Source organism: Haemaphysalis longicornis, unplaced genomic scaffold (genome assembly GCF_048455015.1).
Source record: "Haemaphysalis longicornis isolate Haplotype H1 unplaced genomic scaffold, Haemaphysalis longicornis Haplotype H1 scaffold_1, whole genome shotgun sequence".
Lineage (NCBI taxonomy): Eukaryota > Metazoa > Arthropoda > Arachnida > Ixodida > Ixodidae > Haemaphysalis > Haemaphysalis longicornis.
Window position 1 is genome coordinate 209,731,881 of NW_027526203.1, and position 15,665 is coordinate 209,747,545.

Below are 15,665 nucleotides of genomic sequence, written 5' to 3' on the forward strand. Positions count from 1 at the left end.
CACAAAGGCCCCTCCCACAGACTTCAAATGTATGCTTTGTCATCTGAATCTATTCCTTTCTCTGCAGCGGCAAGAGTACAGTACAGACAATATTCATGCAGCAAGCACACCCAAGTAAAATTGGCCAACGAAGTATTTGTGCCAAATCAGCAGCAAAGCCTATAATTATGACAGGGGTTCAAAAACACTGCAGCAACTACATTTAATTGCAGAATGCGTGAGCTTTCCGAGATGCACTGTAAAGCTTACAGCATGCCAATGTAAACTGCCCTAAAGCTCTGATGCAGAACAGCAGCAAGTAGAGAGCTATCTTAAAGCTAATAATGAGGATGTCGTGCAACGAAGCGTGCATGTCTCGAACAAACATCTGCTCTGCTATTCTTGAATCCTGATTTTAGAGGACTCCTTGCAAAATTGCTAGCCATGATTACTTTGGTTCAGGTTAGCTGATGCTTAACAGTATATTAGTATTTGCATGCAAGCAGAAATGATGTGTTAAGCAGACACAGCCATGCAGCATTGAGTAAATGGAAGCAAGTGTGGCATCTTCTGTGCAAATCAGTGGTTGCCGAAAGAAACAATGCGGCATGTCTATTAGCAACAAATTTCCCTAGGATAGAGCAAAAGCTGAGGCTTGTTTGATCGTAGGGTTTAACGCGCCCACGCAACGCAGGCGATGAGGCGCGCCGTATTGGAGGGCTCCGTATTAAGTTTGACCACCTAGGGATCTTTAACGTGCGCCGAAATCTCGCACACACGGGCGGTTTTGCTTTTGGCCTCCATCAGAAAAGCAGCCGCCGCGGCCGGGAATCGAACCCGCGACCTTGTACTCAGCAGCGCAACGCCTTAGCCACTGAGCCACCGCGGCGGGTGGCGCTGAGGCTTCAACTGGACGGAACAAACCATTTCTGATTCGTGTTTGGGAGAAGGTGTACATGCAAGTCGAGAATTTCGAAATTAGGAGCATATAAAAAGAAAGTGCAACGTCTCGGCCTAGGGCGAACACAAATCATGGCTGCGTGTTTATGCACACGGTTAGCTGCGTGTACTGCAATGACTGTGCAAGTAGTTTTCTCCACCACCTATTCACCAAGTAGGGTTTTATGCTGACGAAATCTAGAGAGAGCAGGTTACGGGGTGACAAGGGTTGGCTGCAGTGAATCCCGCATGGCAGGCAAATATGTGGCCCTGAAAAGGGCTGTTTCAACAAGCCAATCGTCTTCGGTGGTGCCTCGTTGCACCTCAGGACGGCGAGCAGTACTGCAGGCAGTGGTTCCTCTCGTGGCCCTTGGCTCCACAGCGGACACAGCGGGAGAAGGTGTACTTGGCACCAGCAGGTGCAGCTCGTTCTGGCGAGAGAATGCCCCGCCCGTACCGCCTGGCCAGCGCCTTCACAAGGATCGCGGACATCTCATCGATGCCACGCGGCAAACAGGGACCGCTTCGGCTGTTTGGTTGCGTTCAGGAAACGGTGTTGCGCACAAATTCAATAACAAAGCAAGCAGACTGTCAGGGCAAATGCAAGCACACTTCACAGTACAGATATTTGGTGTTTGGTAACAACAGGACTTGCGAAGAAGGCATCGGCTCACTACTAAGTTCTTTTTAAAAAATGTATGCAAACATTTAGTGCGACTCTCTGCAATAAATAAGTTCTTTTTATGCCCCTGCTACACTAGGTTTTGAAATTCCATTCGGCTCAAATGACATTCAAGCCAAATAAGCACCAAAAGAGGCATTTGGGATTTCAAATGCCATTTCTAGCACTCGCACGCAGCGTCTTCGATCGGCAATAAAAGATATAATACTTCCGTACGTAAAACAAACAAACTATTTTTGTTCGTGGAATTTTGTTCACTGCTGATTTACTTAAAATATGAAACAAACATATTTAATTTTAATACTCTCAAAACCAGTGGGTCAGTCGAAAAAAAAAACTACGCGAGACAGCCGCCATATTAGAGTAAAAACTGGTGCCTCTTCTAATTTGACATCATTTCACTGCCTTAGACTGCTCCTAAATTTGATCGTTGTATTATTGTACGAAAACGGAGCGGGGCGACAACAGTGCCCCTACAGCACGGCGAGCAATTGCGAAATCTTTCAAATACCATCGAAATTGTAGTGTAGCACGGCGGAGGCTGAATGACATTCGAAGCACCCCATTTCGTTCAAATGACATTCGGACCCTAATGTAGCCGGGGTATTAAACCATGTAGCAAACATTTAGTGGCACTCTGCCATTACTAATTTTGTAAGGCGGACTTCTCCAAAGTTTTATATACAAAGTGGGACTTCAGCTCCTATTTCCGACTCTATAAACGTACTTCAGTGCAAACGCTAGGGGGTACGGCAAGTTTGATAACATGCATTTCGAGAACACAGCGACGTCGCAGGCGAAGCACGTGGTCGGTCAATATGTTTTTACAACAGAATGGTACCTTCTATACACATACTTCCACGCAAAACTGGCTAAAGTTGTGTACAATTTCTAATTTTTTAAGGCCACGTTAGAAATATAGTTATACGTAGCCACTAGAGTACAAAACCATACACGTAGGCCTATACGAGCTCGTCCATTGTTACCTCGGCGTTCAGTATGGAGACGTCCCGCATACGCTTCAGGGTGGCCGTTAGCTTCCTGTTCAGCAAGCGACGAGTGGAACTCGCGCTTGCCGACTGGAAGCAACGAGGCAACACGGTGAAGACGTACATGGCAGGGGCCACCTCGCGCTGAAGCTGGGTCACCAGGGCCTACAACACAAATAGGGCGACATTTGATGTCCATCCCGCCTTCACACACAAACAAAATAGTGCGAGTGTTTCCTCTGTACACACCTTGATGTTGTCACATATCTGCTGCGGATCTGCGCCGGTCCTGTCTAGATCGTTCCCTTAGACATAGAGAACGGCGAAATCTGCAGGCGGGCAACGCAAGCGCGACACTGCTTCGGACAGCCGGGGTGCGGTGTGGCCACCGAAGCTAAATGTGCGGTTTCCACAAACGGCAACAAACGCAGCCGCAACCTGCACATGAATTTGAGTTGGCTGTCGCCAACTAGAACTCCGCATAATGACATAACTCGAACCACGCCCCGTGGGAACAATTTTTATTTTTAGTTCGCACGCCGCGTGCCAACAAAAAATAAAAAAAAATTGTTCGCACGCCTGCTTCGCGACCAGCGCGGCGTGCGCTGTCCCTTTCGAATGACTGGTCTCTGTTGGCATACCTCAAGCTTAGCATTGTCAAGCTGCACGCATAGCTGTTGGCTAATCTGTGTTAGTAAGTAGCTCAATAGTTTGTTAGCTGCAGCAATAAATTTGATAAACACGTTAATAATCATGTTGGATCCGCGGAGCCACACGTCGAGTCATTGTTCTTGGTTAAATGCTTGAATTGTGTTTCGGTGAGTTCAGTTTTGAAGCTGACTTATTTCCGCCGTTTAATTTTTCTATTTTGTAATTCCGGTAGGCATTGTCATGTTGCTCCACTGAGAAAATTTCTACCCCTGTAGTTTTAAATGCGGAGCATTTCTTAGGCTCGCGATGTCACTCGTCGATGTTGTCGGCGCCGTCCACACGCTCACTGCGTATGCGCGTAGCGTCGAGGCGCAGGTGCGCGTCTCTCTCCCGTACCCTCCTCGCTCTCAACAACAGGTGCGGCGGTGCGGGAGGAGTGCGTGTACCCCGTGCGCTCCGTCGCTCTCAACAACAGCTGCGGCGGTGCGGGGGGAGCGCGTCTGTGCGCGCATGCGTCGTAGCTACCCATGCGCTGCGTCGTGCTCAACAGTAACGGCGGCAGGGCGTGTACACGTGATAACGGCGGGGTGGGTGCGTGGGAAGTTAGCGCGCTTGTGTACGGAAGTGTGCGCATGCGCGTCTCTCCCCCGTACTCCTCTCCCTCGAATGCGGGCGGTGTGTATATAAGCGGCGGAGCGCGCATTCGGAATTCAGTCAAGGGCGTCTTTGCTTCGCTTTCGCTTGACTTGACGCTTTGCTTGACGGTACCAAGCAATAAAGACAGACTTTAACTTTACACTCCTTGCCTTCGCTTCTCCTCCATTCAATAAATAACAATAATAAAGACGAAATAACAATTAGGCATTCCCAAACCATACCCAATTACGCAACATTTACGCGATACCCCCACCACTCTGCGACGCATTTACTCGAGTTCCCCCCGTGGGAAGATGCGGGGGGGTTTTTTTCTGGGCTCTATCATATGCGACCGATGAGCAGTTCTCTGAGAACCATCGTGTTCAGCGGTTGTGCTGCTCATTCAAATATGCATATTTCTAGAAATAGAGCGCTTGATACTTTAAGTGAGTAAAGCAGGAACGTGCAAGATACTGTGGTGAGGAAAAGCAGTGGTACATATTAATTTTACATTCTCTGAGTGTTTTGTTTACCATATCTTTCAGACACGAAATGCGGGGAGGAAATTTTTGCAGAACATGAACTCCTCAACGTTTTAAAGCCACAGTTAGGTAGGATTAATAGAAGAAACTTTGGAATGTGATAGTTGTATCAAACTTTTGTCGTTTTGGTGTCAGCCTGCTGAATCCAAATATGTATTGTGTTGATAGGAAATATTTTTGTAATAGAGGTTAGAATTTGGCAGGTTGTTTTCGCCAAGGAAGCACCGCTGTCACCTCATTGCGTTCAATATGGTAGAACCAACTGGAGCTAATGTATTTATGCACAGGACCATTAGATTTGTGGATATCTACAGAAGGATAGGGGAACTTGTCAACCAGCAAGGGGGAGCGGACCTGCACACATTTTAGTGTAACCATTATTAACTACACGGACAATAAATGGTATATTGTCTTTAGCAGCAGAGAGCAAACAGGTTCGCGACGTGCATTTTATTTCTCCATCTTTGTTGAAATATTTGAAATTGAGAGGGGCAGGCACACAGTTAAGTTTGGTTTCTCTAGTGTTCTTATCTAATTTTCATGTATTGCAAGTGCCTGGCGCAGAATTTTTATGCAATACTGCACTACAGCGCATTTTTTGTGCTACATGCACATTTGTGATGAGGTGGTGAGGCAGGAAGTGCTGCAACAAATCCAGTGTAGTTACGACGTTAGGCCCCAGTGTTGTACCGGATGCTGCCGGTCGCACAACCTTCCACGTGTCTCCTAGGCGACACCATGGAAGGGCAGTGGCATAGGGTACCAGCAGCCATATCTCATTGCGGTGTCCTACCCAATGTCTACACCTGTCACTAGCAGTTGACCCAACTACCACGTGTCTATCAAACCAGTGAAGATTTGGCACTTGCTCAAACTTCATATTCATGATTCTTCCTTGACGACGTTGACTAGCTGTACGGCACTGTCACTACCTTGTCAACTAGGGACAACTGCATCACCCGAACTCTTCCAAGCCTTACCATCTCCTTAACCACAATGGGTGCACTGAAATCTCAGAAGGCTTCACCTTTCTATCGTTACATGCTTTTAGGTATATAGCCCAATTACTTTTCTATTCCCCATTCCCAAGTTTGCACCTTGCACCTCCACATTGTTTCTAAAAAAACATTCAATTCTCAAAAGTTTCTCTAATCGTAATTTTTTTTGCATTATGGTTTGAAAAGATGGGTTTCAGCTTGGAATTAACTTAAAAACTGTGAAGAAAAAACTGCTATGAAGGGCAGCTCTGCCTCAATGCCTGCCGGACACCGAACAAAAAGGGAGCAGTAGGTTAGCATTACTTATGCATAGTTACAAGCATTACCCAGTGCATCGTCACGATCACTGTCGTTCTTGTCATTGTCTGAAGCCATTGTGCAGTCACAGAGAAAGCCGGACTCACTCTCGGAGACAAATTCGAGGTGTTAAGCAGACGTTGCTGCCCGAAGTATTGCAAAAAAGCTCTTTTTTTTGTAGAGACAATGCCGCCACCATCATTCCTCATGTTTGACACCATTTTTGTTACATATGCCAAACAGGTTTTTTCCAAAGTTCTGAAGAGCTCTTGGTACTACACTGTAAACGCAAACTAGCCGGAAATGGAGTTTTAATCAAGTAATGTGCCCTGAAAAGTACTTATAGCAAAAAATGTACTCCCTACGCATGGTCTAAACAAGTGGACGAACCTCCATGGTAGTACCGCTCCCCATCCGTGTAGCAAAAGGGAGGATTTAGAACCACATAACACCATTTGTGAGATGGCGTTCGGTCCCTTGTAAACAACCACGTCCACAATAAACTCCCCATCTGGGGTAATCATCTCAAGCGGGCGGTCGCCATGTTAGTCTTGTGTTGTTTCCGTGTGTCAGCACTTCAACTGTGGACTAATGCTAATTAGAACGAGAAAGCAGGACGCGACAGTTGCATGCAGCTACAAAACCGATACCGTACGTATACCCGTATAGATGCTTCAGCCAGCGCGATCACAAGCAGACAGCGCGGCCGTGTTGTTTCAATCTGTTTATTTTGACGGTAGGTGTTGTCAAACTCTGCTGCTAACAAAGAGACAGTTCTCGCCGTTGCAAACAATTGCAATGTTCATCTGCTTCGCTTGCTTGCGCATATATAGACAATTTAAATTCTCGTGCCAGCGCGCCAACGCACCCGACTGCAGCGACTCAACTTGCCCTGGCGGCACGACTTGCTGCCCGGATGTAAACAGCCTCCGTGCTTATCAATGCAGCGCGGCCGGTGACTTGGTGCGGCCGGAGCTTCAAGCGCCTCGCCTTGGGCCATCATTTTTTCTTATTTGAGAAGGACTAGTAGTGCCATTTGGTGAAAAGATTTTTATGTGCCCCTGTCACACGACGAACGGCCGCTAACAACATTTGGATACGGCGACAGCTGTGGACAGCTCGCTGGTAAGTGCTCTTTCATCAGTCGATGCGTTTGTCAAACGTTTGGATAGGGTTAACTGCGAAGTACCCGTGCCGCACACAGCACGTACACGCACGGGCAAAAAAAAAAGCGCACACTCGTTTTATTGTACTTGTTTGTGGCTTTTGGGGTATGCATTCGCATTCTTTTGTAGGCCGGTTTGTAACAGGGCATTCGATATGAAATCGTTTGTCGCGCGCGGCGTCGTTTCAAAGCAACGTGACGGTTACTCAGGTAGCCGAATCGCCTCCGACAGCGGTGCATCGTCGGGCCCGGTCGGTGAATATTGTGGGACTTGCAAAGAAAAAAGCGCACACTCGTTTTATTTTACTTGTTTGTGGCTTTTGGGGTATGCATTCGCATTCTTTTGTAGGCCGGTTTGTAAGAGGGCATTCGATATGAAATCGTTTGTCGCGCGCGGCGTCGTTTCAAAGCAACGTGACGGTTACTCAGGTAGCCGAATCGCCTCCGACAGCGGTGCATCGTCGGGCCCAGTCGGTGAATATTGTGGGACTCTGTCTCTCATATGCATCGAACTGCTCGTGTTCTTTTTAGTTAACTGCTCTACTTTGTAATATCTATTTGTTAACGCTCCTGATGGCTTGCCTGTCCAAATATAAGTCTTTGTGTTGTTTTCGTTCAAGGCTCTGACTCATTCTTAGCGCTCTAGTCGGCGAAAGCCGCAGATCAGACGGCCATCCCCTTCGAAAACTGTGCCCTGTAGATTCGGTGGAGTTGTTTCCTCGCTTGAGTCGACTCTTCACATTTAACAGCCTACCCTATTAAGGAAACGGTGACATGCGTAGAAGATGCTATGAGCCTATCGAACGATTAAATGCATATAGTGAACCACGACGGCGACGTGGTTCGAAACCGAAATGTTTTTATTCCCTTTCGGATGATAATGAGGGGTCTGTATACAATCGGGGACCGTCAGTCGCCAGCTAAGGCCACGTAATTAAAAACACAAATTCATGCCCTTATGGAAGAGAACCGAGTTTGCCGTAGCATGACACAAGTCTGCCGGGCATAAAAAAAGGATATCATTTTTTTAGAAGAACAATGCACACACTCTTCTTTTGTTGGTAATAAATTTGTCATAATCAATAGTAAGACCATACACAAAAATTACTCGATTCATCTGACACCCGATTTTGACACGGGGCTTGCAGCTCCAAAAAGTGCACTGTGGTTTTACGTGACGGAAACTTCTACAATCACGGTAAATTAACTAAGGCAGGTGTGTGTGGAATGCAGCGTTGGTAAGTTTGCGAGAATAGCGTTTCCATTTCAGCTGTTTTTTTTTTGTTACCATGCAATCACAAGTAATTTGGTGCCATGAACGAGGTTTACGTTAGCTAACAAGGCTGTAGTAACGGTTGCGGCTAGAAATGACCTTATGCACCAATCACGCTTGTCAGCTTGGTGACACAGAATATTAAGGTGTCAGAATACGGATGACTGAGTCGCCTAGTTTATTACTACTGTAAAAAAAGAAAGTGTTTTCTGACCCAGTGAAGGACTTTCCTGTATGACTAGCTGTGTTATGACAAATGACCATACTTGATGACACAAGCCGTAACAAATTAGCTTTGGATGTAACACCAGGAGGGAAATAGGTGGAGGTATCTGCAAGTATAACTGAAACAGTGGGTGCCTGTCCGGCATGAATTCATTATTTGCTGACACGATTTTCTTCTGCAGATCCTGATACATGATCGAGTTGAATGAATTCATAGATCTTAAGGCAGGATAGGCTGTGCTGTACAAGGCAAGGCTGCATGCGGAAACCAAGTTGGCCCCTCCAGCAGAAGTGAGTGTTGCCACGGCTTGCAACAGCCGTCCAGCTCGCAAAAGCTCCACTTTTTCTATGAAAGTGAGCCACCATGGTAGGGGAGAGGCAGTGTAAGGGTTTGCATCTTTAACTGTGTGCCCACTCACTTAAATAGATGCAAGCTGGCATCTTAAAGCAAGAAACAGCAGTTAACAAAATCATGCAATACCAAAGTGTTTTTCAGTCAAAAACAAAAACTAATCTATCAACCTACAGAGACATGCATTTTATCTTCACTGTCATTTAAAGTTGTGCTCGAGTATATTGTGCGGAAGTAATATCTTTTTTATTGCTGCAAAATCCACGACGGTTGATGTACTGGCACTTGGTTTTATGAAGCTTTTGCATTCCTAATTTAGGTACTGGAATTCGCAGGGAACCTGGCCTTACACTTTTATTACTGTACCGAATTAAGTTCATTTAACCATAGTGTCTGTTTTGAATTTTACGCGTGGGGCATTTTTTTTTTCTTTTTTGCTTTTTCAGGCAGATGTTCCTCTGACTCCCTGCCTGCATTCCGTGAACGGGGAAGTTAGCCTCCACATCGATGGCCAGCGTGTCTTGACTGCATCATCTTTACTGGGAGGACTGTGTAGTCTGTTTGCATCGTTCTTGATTTTCAACATTCAATATCCCAAGAAGGCACACAGAGCTCTAACGTTTGTGGAACATGGCTTTTTGGACCTTGCCTGCGCCAAACCACGTGTGAAGGATTTAGAACTAATTAACTTTTATCGCATCAATATCGCTCACTAATATTTGTTTTCAATCCTGTAATCATTGGGTAGTAGTCAAAAAGAATTCCGTATTATATTTCTGACTTTTTCTTTTTTCTTTTTTTTACTGAAAACGGGATATTTGATGGGCCGTTCTGTATGCTCATAATACAGCTATCTTTCAGTGAAGCAATTATATTAACAAACTAATTTAACTTGAAACAATTATCTAAATAATATTGGCAACTGGTGCAAAATGAATCAACTAAAATTATCCGAAAAACACGAATTTCATGGCTTTTTGTTCTCACTCTACAGAAGCTGTCGCGATACCACCCATTCTGTTCTATAGCATTGCAATTAACCCGTCAGACTCGGTCACTTTTCTTGGCGCATTTGTGTCTTTATCAAAACGCACTGGTATTTTCCGCAGCCTATTTTTCGTTCTTTATATTACTCATTTATCCATAGCCATCTCACTGCAGTCTGTCTCCTACATCATTTATCTCTTGTGCCTTTACCACCTACAAAATGCTTGTTACCTTTCAATATCAAATCGTTGCACAGCTCTCGCTTATTTCACGACAAATTGAAAAATTGTTTTGTTGTTGTAAACCACTGCAACCATTTTTTCTTCACTTTGTGTACTTAGTACTGATGTGTACTGATAAGTTCTGATAAATACTGACGGGTTCTCGATCCTCTAGTATTATATAATGATTTCATTTACCATGCGGTTGTGTTTGTGCCTATCTGTTTTTCAAGTATTTCCAGTTCTTGTATTATTATTGTTTCTACAATTTGTTCAACTAGCAGACAGCTCTCGCTCATTTCACCACCTACTGAATTTTTTTTGTTGTTGTAAACCACTGCAGCCATTTTTTTCACTGTGCACTGAGCGCTGATGCGTACTGATAAGTTCTGATAAGTACTGACGCGTTCTCGATCCTCTAGTATTCTATAATGATTTCACTTACCATGCGGTTGTGTTTGTGCCTATCTTTGTTTTTCGCGTATTTCCAGTTCTTGTAGTAATATTGTTTCTACGTTTTGTTCAACTAGCATCGTATTGCTGTCTTCAATTCCTAACTGGCGTGTTATTTAGCAATGTACCATTTGTGATTTCTAATATGAGGTCGCCATAAGTATTTATTTCGGAACCTCCTTGTGTACACCATGTACCATGTAAACTTGTCTGCGATAGTTCGTTTGAAATAAACCTGAAATCGAGAAAACCGTGTGAAATCAGTACTCCCGCAGGGAACTAGAAATTCTCCCTTGTGGCCTTGAAAACCTCCTTTCGGAAGGCCTACAAAACTCCCCAAGCTTTCGTCAAACTCCATTCAAACGAAGTAAATGCTTCCCTTGAACCTCCTGAAAACGCCCCTAAACTAACATAAGTACTTCCAAAGGGAGCCATAATAGGCTCCTATTCAACCGCCTAAAAATACCATAAACATCACTTAAAAACGCCCTTCAGGAAGTAAAGAATACTCCATTTTGACCTCCTTAAATTCTCCCGAACATTTCTTAACACTACCTAAATACCTCCTTTCTATAACCTAACTCCCTGTTTTGAGGAGGTAAACAAAACCTCCCTGTTCCATGTAGTAAAAAAACTCCTACAAGGAGGACCACTAGAGGACAGGCGAAAAAGAACCTCTATGGAGTATATGGGAGGAAAAAAAGTTTAGAGTGTAGAACTGTTTACTGAGCATAAAATCACCTTTGGTGCCGAGAAGCACAGCATTGGCCACAACGAGTGAGGCTCGCAGTTAACTTTCATGACTTCTTTAAAAGTTATTCCTTATAACTGCTTCTAGTGACAGCTGGAAGATAGCTACAACGAGGGTAAGGTCACATGTGCTGCCTCACTGTGGGCAAATTGCATAAGGCCCAGCCCATGTTGGTTACAGAGCAGCACCTCAGAGAATTCATCCACAGTGTTGCCAGTTTCTGCAGTTGAGACTTCGCGTTCGTGAGAACTTTATTAACAACTGCACATTACACCACCCAGGAAACCAGCCCTGCGTTCCACACACCACCATGTCGCCTACGGGGTCCAGTTCTGCAAGTGCCTTGCCATGGTGGAGCTGGCGAGGGGGGTAGAGCTGTTCCAGAATCTAGTCCACTGTGCCACGTCATCAATGTCAAGCTGGACCAGAGGCTACTGCAGCTGAAGGCGGCAGTATGGAAAGTAGGAAAAAGTGCTCCAAGTCCCATTGCTGAATGGATGGCCTACCAGCACACCACGCTGCCTGCAGATGCCATGCGAACTGGCTGGCAGGCAGGGATAAACTGGAGCCCGCATTGGCTCGGAGGTTTACCCACACGTCGCAAGCTCTGGGGTGCCTTCCAAGCTGTCCAGAGGCCTCAAAGCAACTGCAACCCACTGGAAGTGATGTGGTTAGCCCCAGTCATTTTGAACTGTTTGGGAGCAGCAATAAGTCGGTTTTGGAGAGAAAAAGTAAGGGAGTTGTAGCAGCCAAAGATTATTTCGAAGCAATAAAAACAACCCACATTATATATACAGTCCAACCCACTCATAACATCATTGGACATAACAATAAAGTCACGGCACTATCAACTTCGCTATATGTTGTATGGTAAAATAAACCGCTTATTATTTACACTTATTCTTATTATTGGTTATAACAATTGAGCCTGACGGTACGAGCCTATGTACAATATAGTATTTGGAGATCTGTGAAAGATCATGGGTGCATTGTGTGTGTGACCAGGCTTTCATCCATTTTGCCCACCATTTCTCTGTTGCGATTCCGGATTTCAGGCTACCGAGTCAAGCAGTGCTTTCACATTTATGGGGCACAGCAATGAAACACCAGACATCAGGGCTTAATTCTCTAAAATTATGGCTGTAATGTTTATGCAATGTGGCATTAATGTGCCCGTTTTCCTTTGTTAGGGAATCCTGTGGAGGAGCAAGAGAATGAGGGTGCATTGTTCTGCCTGTCGGTTTAAGGTCGAGTAGACGTGCACAGTAGCAAGAAGCACTGTGCGATTTCTACTTCCACTCCTCTGCGGGACTTCCAACCAAGGCACACATGTATTTGTGCCCCAATACCGCATCACTCCAAAATGACGACGATTATTTTAGAGAATCTGGTGTCAGTTCGGCCCCAGTCAGAGGCAGATAGCTGCTTAACATAAATGCACCAATTGAAAAAATCTCTCCTATTACCCGCTCAAAGATCAGAGGACCCTTATCTCGGGGAATCACAGGACCCTTAACCCTGTCTGTATGAAGTTTGCCCCTAGAAATATATAGCTGCCCTTTATCTCTAAAGTCCCAGCTAAAGTGATGGTCACCATGGTGCAATGAGAAAGTGATGCCTCTTCTGAGAAACTGTGCGGTCCCTCCAGTTGTTTATAACGCACACCACGTTTTTTCAGCATGCACGGTTGAGAGGAAGGAATGCCCCAAGGACGAAGTTCCATCTCTGTTGAAAAATCTCACCTCAAAGAAATTTTTTAAACACTCCGTAGCTTCTTGTGAATTAATCAATTGAGGGTGCCGAATTAGCTGTTTTTCATAAAACCAGCCACAACGATGGCCCTCGTACCTTCGCTGAAGCAAACGTCGAGAGGGACAGCCTGCATGTGAAGAAAATTCAACCATGGCGAAGAACAGCAGCCTAATGAATTTATATATATATATGCCTTACACAAGAAAACGAAAATATGTAAAGGAAAAAATATGAGCACCCATATGCAAAATGTTCAGCTAAACCACTTAAAAGCTGTCCAAGCAACAGGGTCAGAAACACCGATCTTTCACCTAAAATGTGCATGCATGCAGGGCAACAACAAGAGCATTTAATGGATGGAAAAGCTCTGGCAAGTTGATCGTTGTGTCGGTAGGTGGAAGAGGCAGAAAATTAAACACTTTCTAAAGGTACAGCAGGCATGCCCGCAAAATGTCTTAAGGAAACGTCAGGCACACCCAGCTTTCTCGCTCAAAATTCTGACCTCTCAGGAACTTAGCAAAACCACTTCAAGAAAGTGATATTTGGCATAAATCAAAAAGTCAACGTGAAGATGAAAACACTAAAGAATTTTCCAGGATTCTGAATATTTTTTGTGTAATTCACTGTCAAATCTTACTCCCCATGCATTTCTATGGGACAGTTTCCATGGCTCAGGAACCTAGTCGCGCAACGTGCGAGACTTGAAACTGTGCACAAAGCAAGTCCCCCCCCCCAATATTAGCTGCGCAAAAAATTAACATTTTGCTAAATAACTACAGAGTAATCACTGTTGAAAGGACTGCCATGAGCGGGACAGCTGCACGCAAAATTTTTTAAAGGTAGTTTGGAGCACTAGGTTGAACTCGGATGGATTCGAATCTTCACAAGTTTTCCTTTAGTCTGTGTATGCCCGTGGATAGCGTTTTGTAATAGCTATACTTAATGCCCGCTTAACAATTCACGTAGTGAGAGCAGTCGGTATTAATTTTTACACAACTGGCCAAACCGCTATTGCTCACTGAAGCTAAGGCTGACGTAGCCATCGCAAGAGTTACGTCCAACCATCTGTTTTTATTAATAACAGTGGCCCAGGCTAGTCAGTAAATGGAAGCGGTTTGGCCAGTTGGGTAAAATCATGGCAGACAGCTCTTGCTTTGTATTGTGAAATGGGCTTGGGGTAGCAGATTGGAGTTCCACCCGAATTAAGCCAGAGTTAGTCCAATCATCAATAATAACAGTAATCAATAATTAACAGGGACTCTGGCTAGTCAGTGAGGAGGCGCATTTTGGCAGTTTGAGTGAATATCAAGAAAAACTGCTGTTGCTGCATGTTGTGAAGCGGGTATAGGGTAGCAGTTTGGAATTCCGTTTGGACTGAGCTAGAGTTTGTCCAATCATTTTTACAGTTGAACCTCATTATAATGAACACTGATATAGCAAATTATCGGCTATAACGCACTAAATACAAACTTTGGTTGATCACGCATCATTTCAGTGCCGAAAAGTGGAACTGCAAGAGCTGCACGCGATATCGGCTGTAATGAAGAAAAACCTCCTGACGCCCAAAACTGTAGAAGTAGAAAAGGCCCTTTTGTGCGTGGTCACTGCGGAAACCTTTATCCTGTTCGGTGCTATGAAAAGCCACTGTACAAAGATCACGTCCTTCTTCAAATAAATAATAATGCAGGCCTGTTCTGCCAAATGATCTTTGCCCTGTTGTAATTTCACGTTCTCATGTTTGGGCCTATTTAGTTCGAAATGCCACAAGGAGACAGCTAAGTATTAACTCGTTTACAGTAAGTTCAAAGCCTAGAACAATGCGTTTTTGTAGCTGGGATTTTTGCACTAGCCAGATTACCGATTCATTAGAGCCAAGTTTTACCTCTACCATTACAACGCTTATCGGGTACAAAAAACTAATTTACTGCCAAGAAAATACTTTGTTATAATGAGGTTCAACTGTAATTATTAGTATTGATAATAATTAGCAGTGATTATGGCTTGTCAGTGTGCCGAAAGAAAGTAAAAGCAAGAAAGACTGCTCCCACCATCAGTTGCGTTTCCCCAAGACAGAACTTTACGGACAGTTGGTGTTCTGTCTGGAGAAAACTGTATGGAAAGCATCGAACTGTACAAGATGATCACGTGGCATAAGAACAATTATGACCAGGCCGATGTTTCAAGTGGCTTAAAGCTCCTGGATCAGCTCGCTACGGTGGCAAACAATTAGTGGTTGATAATCGAAGGGGTCAAGAGCAGTCTAGTGCGCCAACACAAATTAAAAAAAAATTGCCGATACGTCCGCCGTATCGCTAAGAAAGTTTGCGGGTACGTCCCAGTATCTTTAGATACAGCAAAAGTAAAAGGAGTGATAATAGAGGACGCTAATCAGTACAAACAGCATTCAGTGTAGTGCTCATGCGCATATTTGCGGATTAACTCGCAGGTACAGTTTTGAGAGGAGAGGGGAAGGGCGCTTGTCTAGGGTCCCATCCTGCAGAGCTATCAAAAAGTCTGTTTTTACGCAATGATCTACAGTTATAATACTGCCCTCTAATAAGAAATAAACAGGGTGTTGCAGTCTACAGTTTATATGTTGCAACACCCTGCAACATACATGAAAGGGTTGCACCACACATTAAAAAAAAGTTTTCAGCAAAACCGCTCCCATTATCTTACAAATTTTGCACTAATGTCACATTTCAGTAATATATGCTGTTGGGCTAGATGGTGCATATCGCCTGATAAAAAACACGACACAAAAACTAACATT

At 44.5% G+C, this 15,665-nt stretch overlaps 1 protein-coding gene across 1 annotated transcript in view; it reads right to left on the reverse strand.

Annotated features, from left to right (window-relative positions):
• Positions 1–1,242: 1,242 nt before the first annotated feature.
• Positions 1,243–15,665, reverse strand: part of LOC144157052 (uncharacterized) — a 32,415-nt gene continuing 17,992 nt past the window's right edge. The window contains exons 3-4 of the mRNA XM_077688404.1: positions 2,587–2,754; positions 1,243–1,389 (exon numbers count right to left, since the gene is read on the reverse strand). Coding sequence (XP_077544530.1) covers positions 1,243–1,389; positions 2,587–2,754 — 315 coding nt within the window. The remainder of the gene's footprint in view (positions 1,390–2,586; positions 2,755–15,665) is intronic.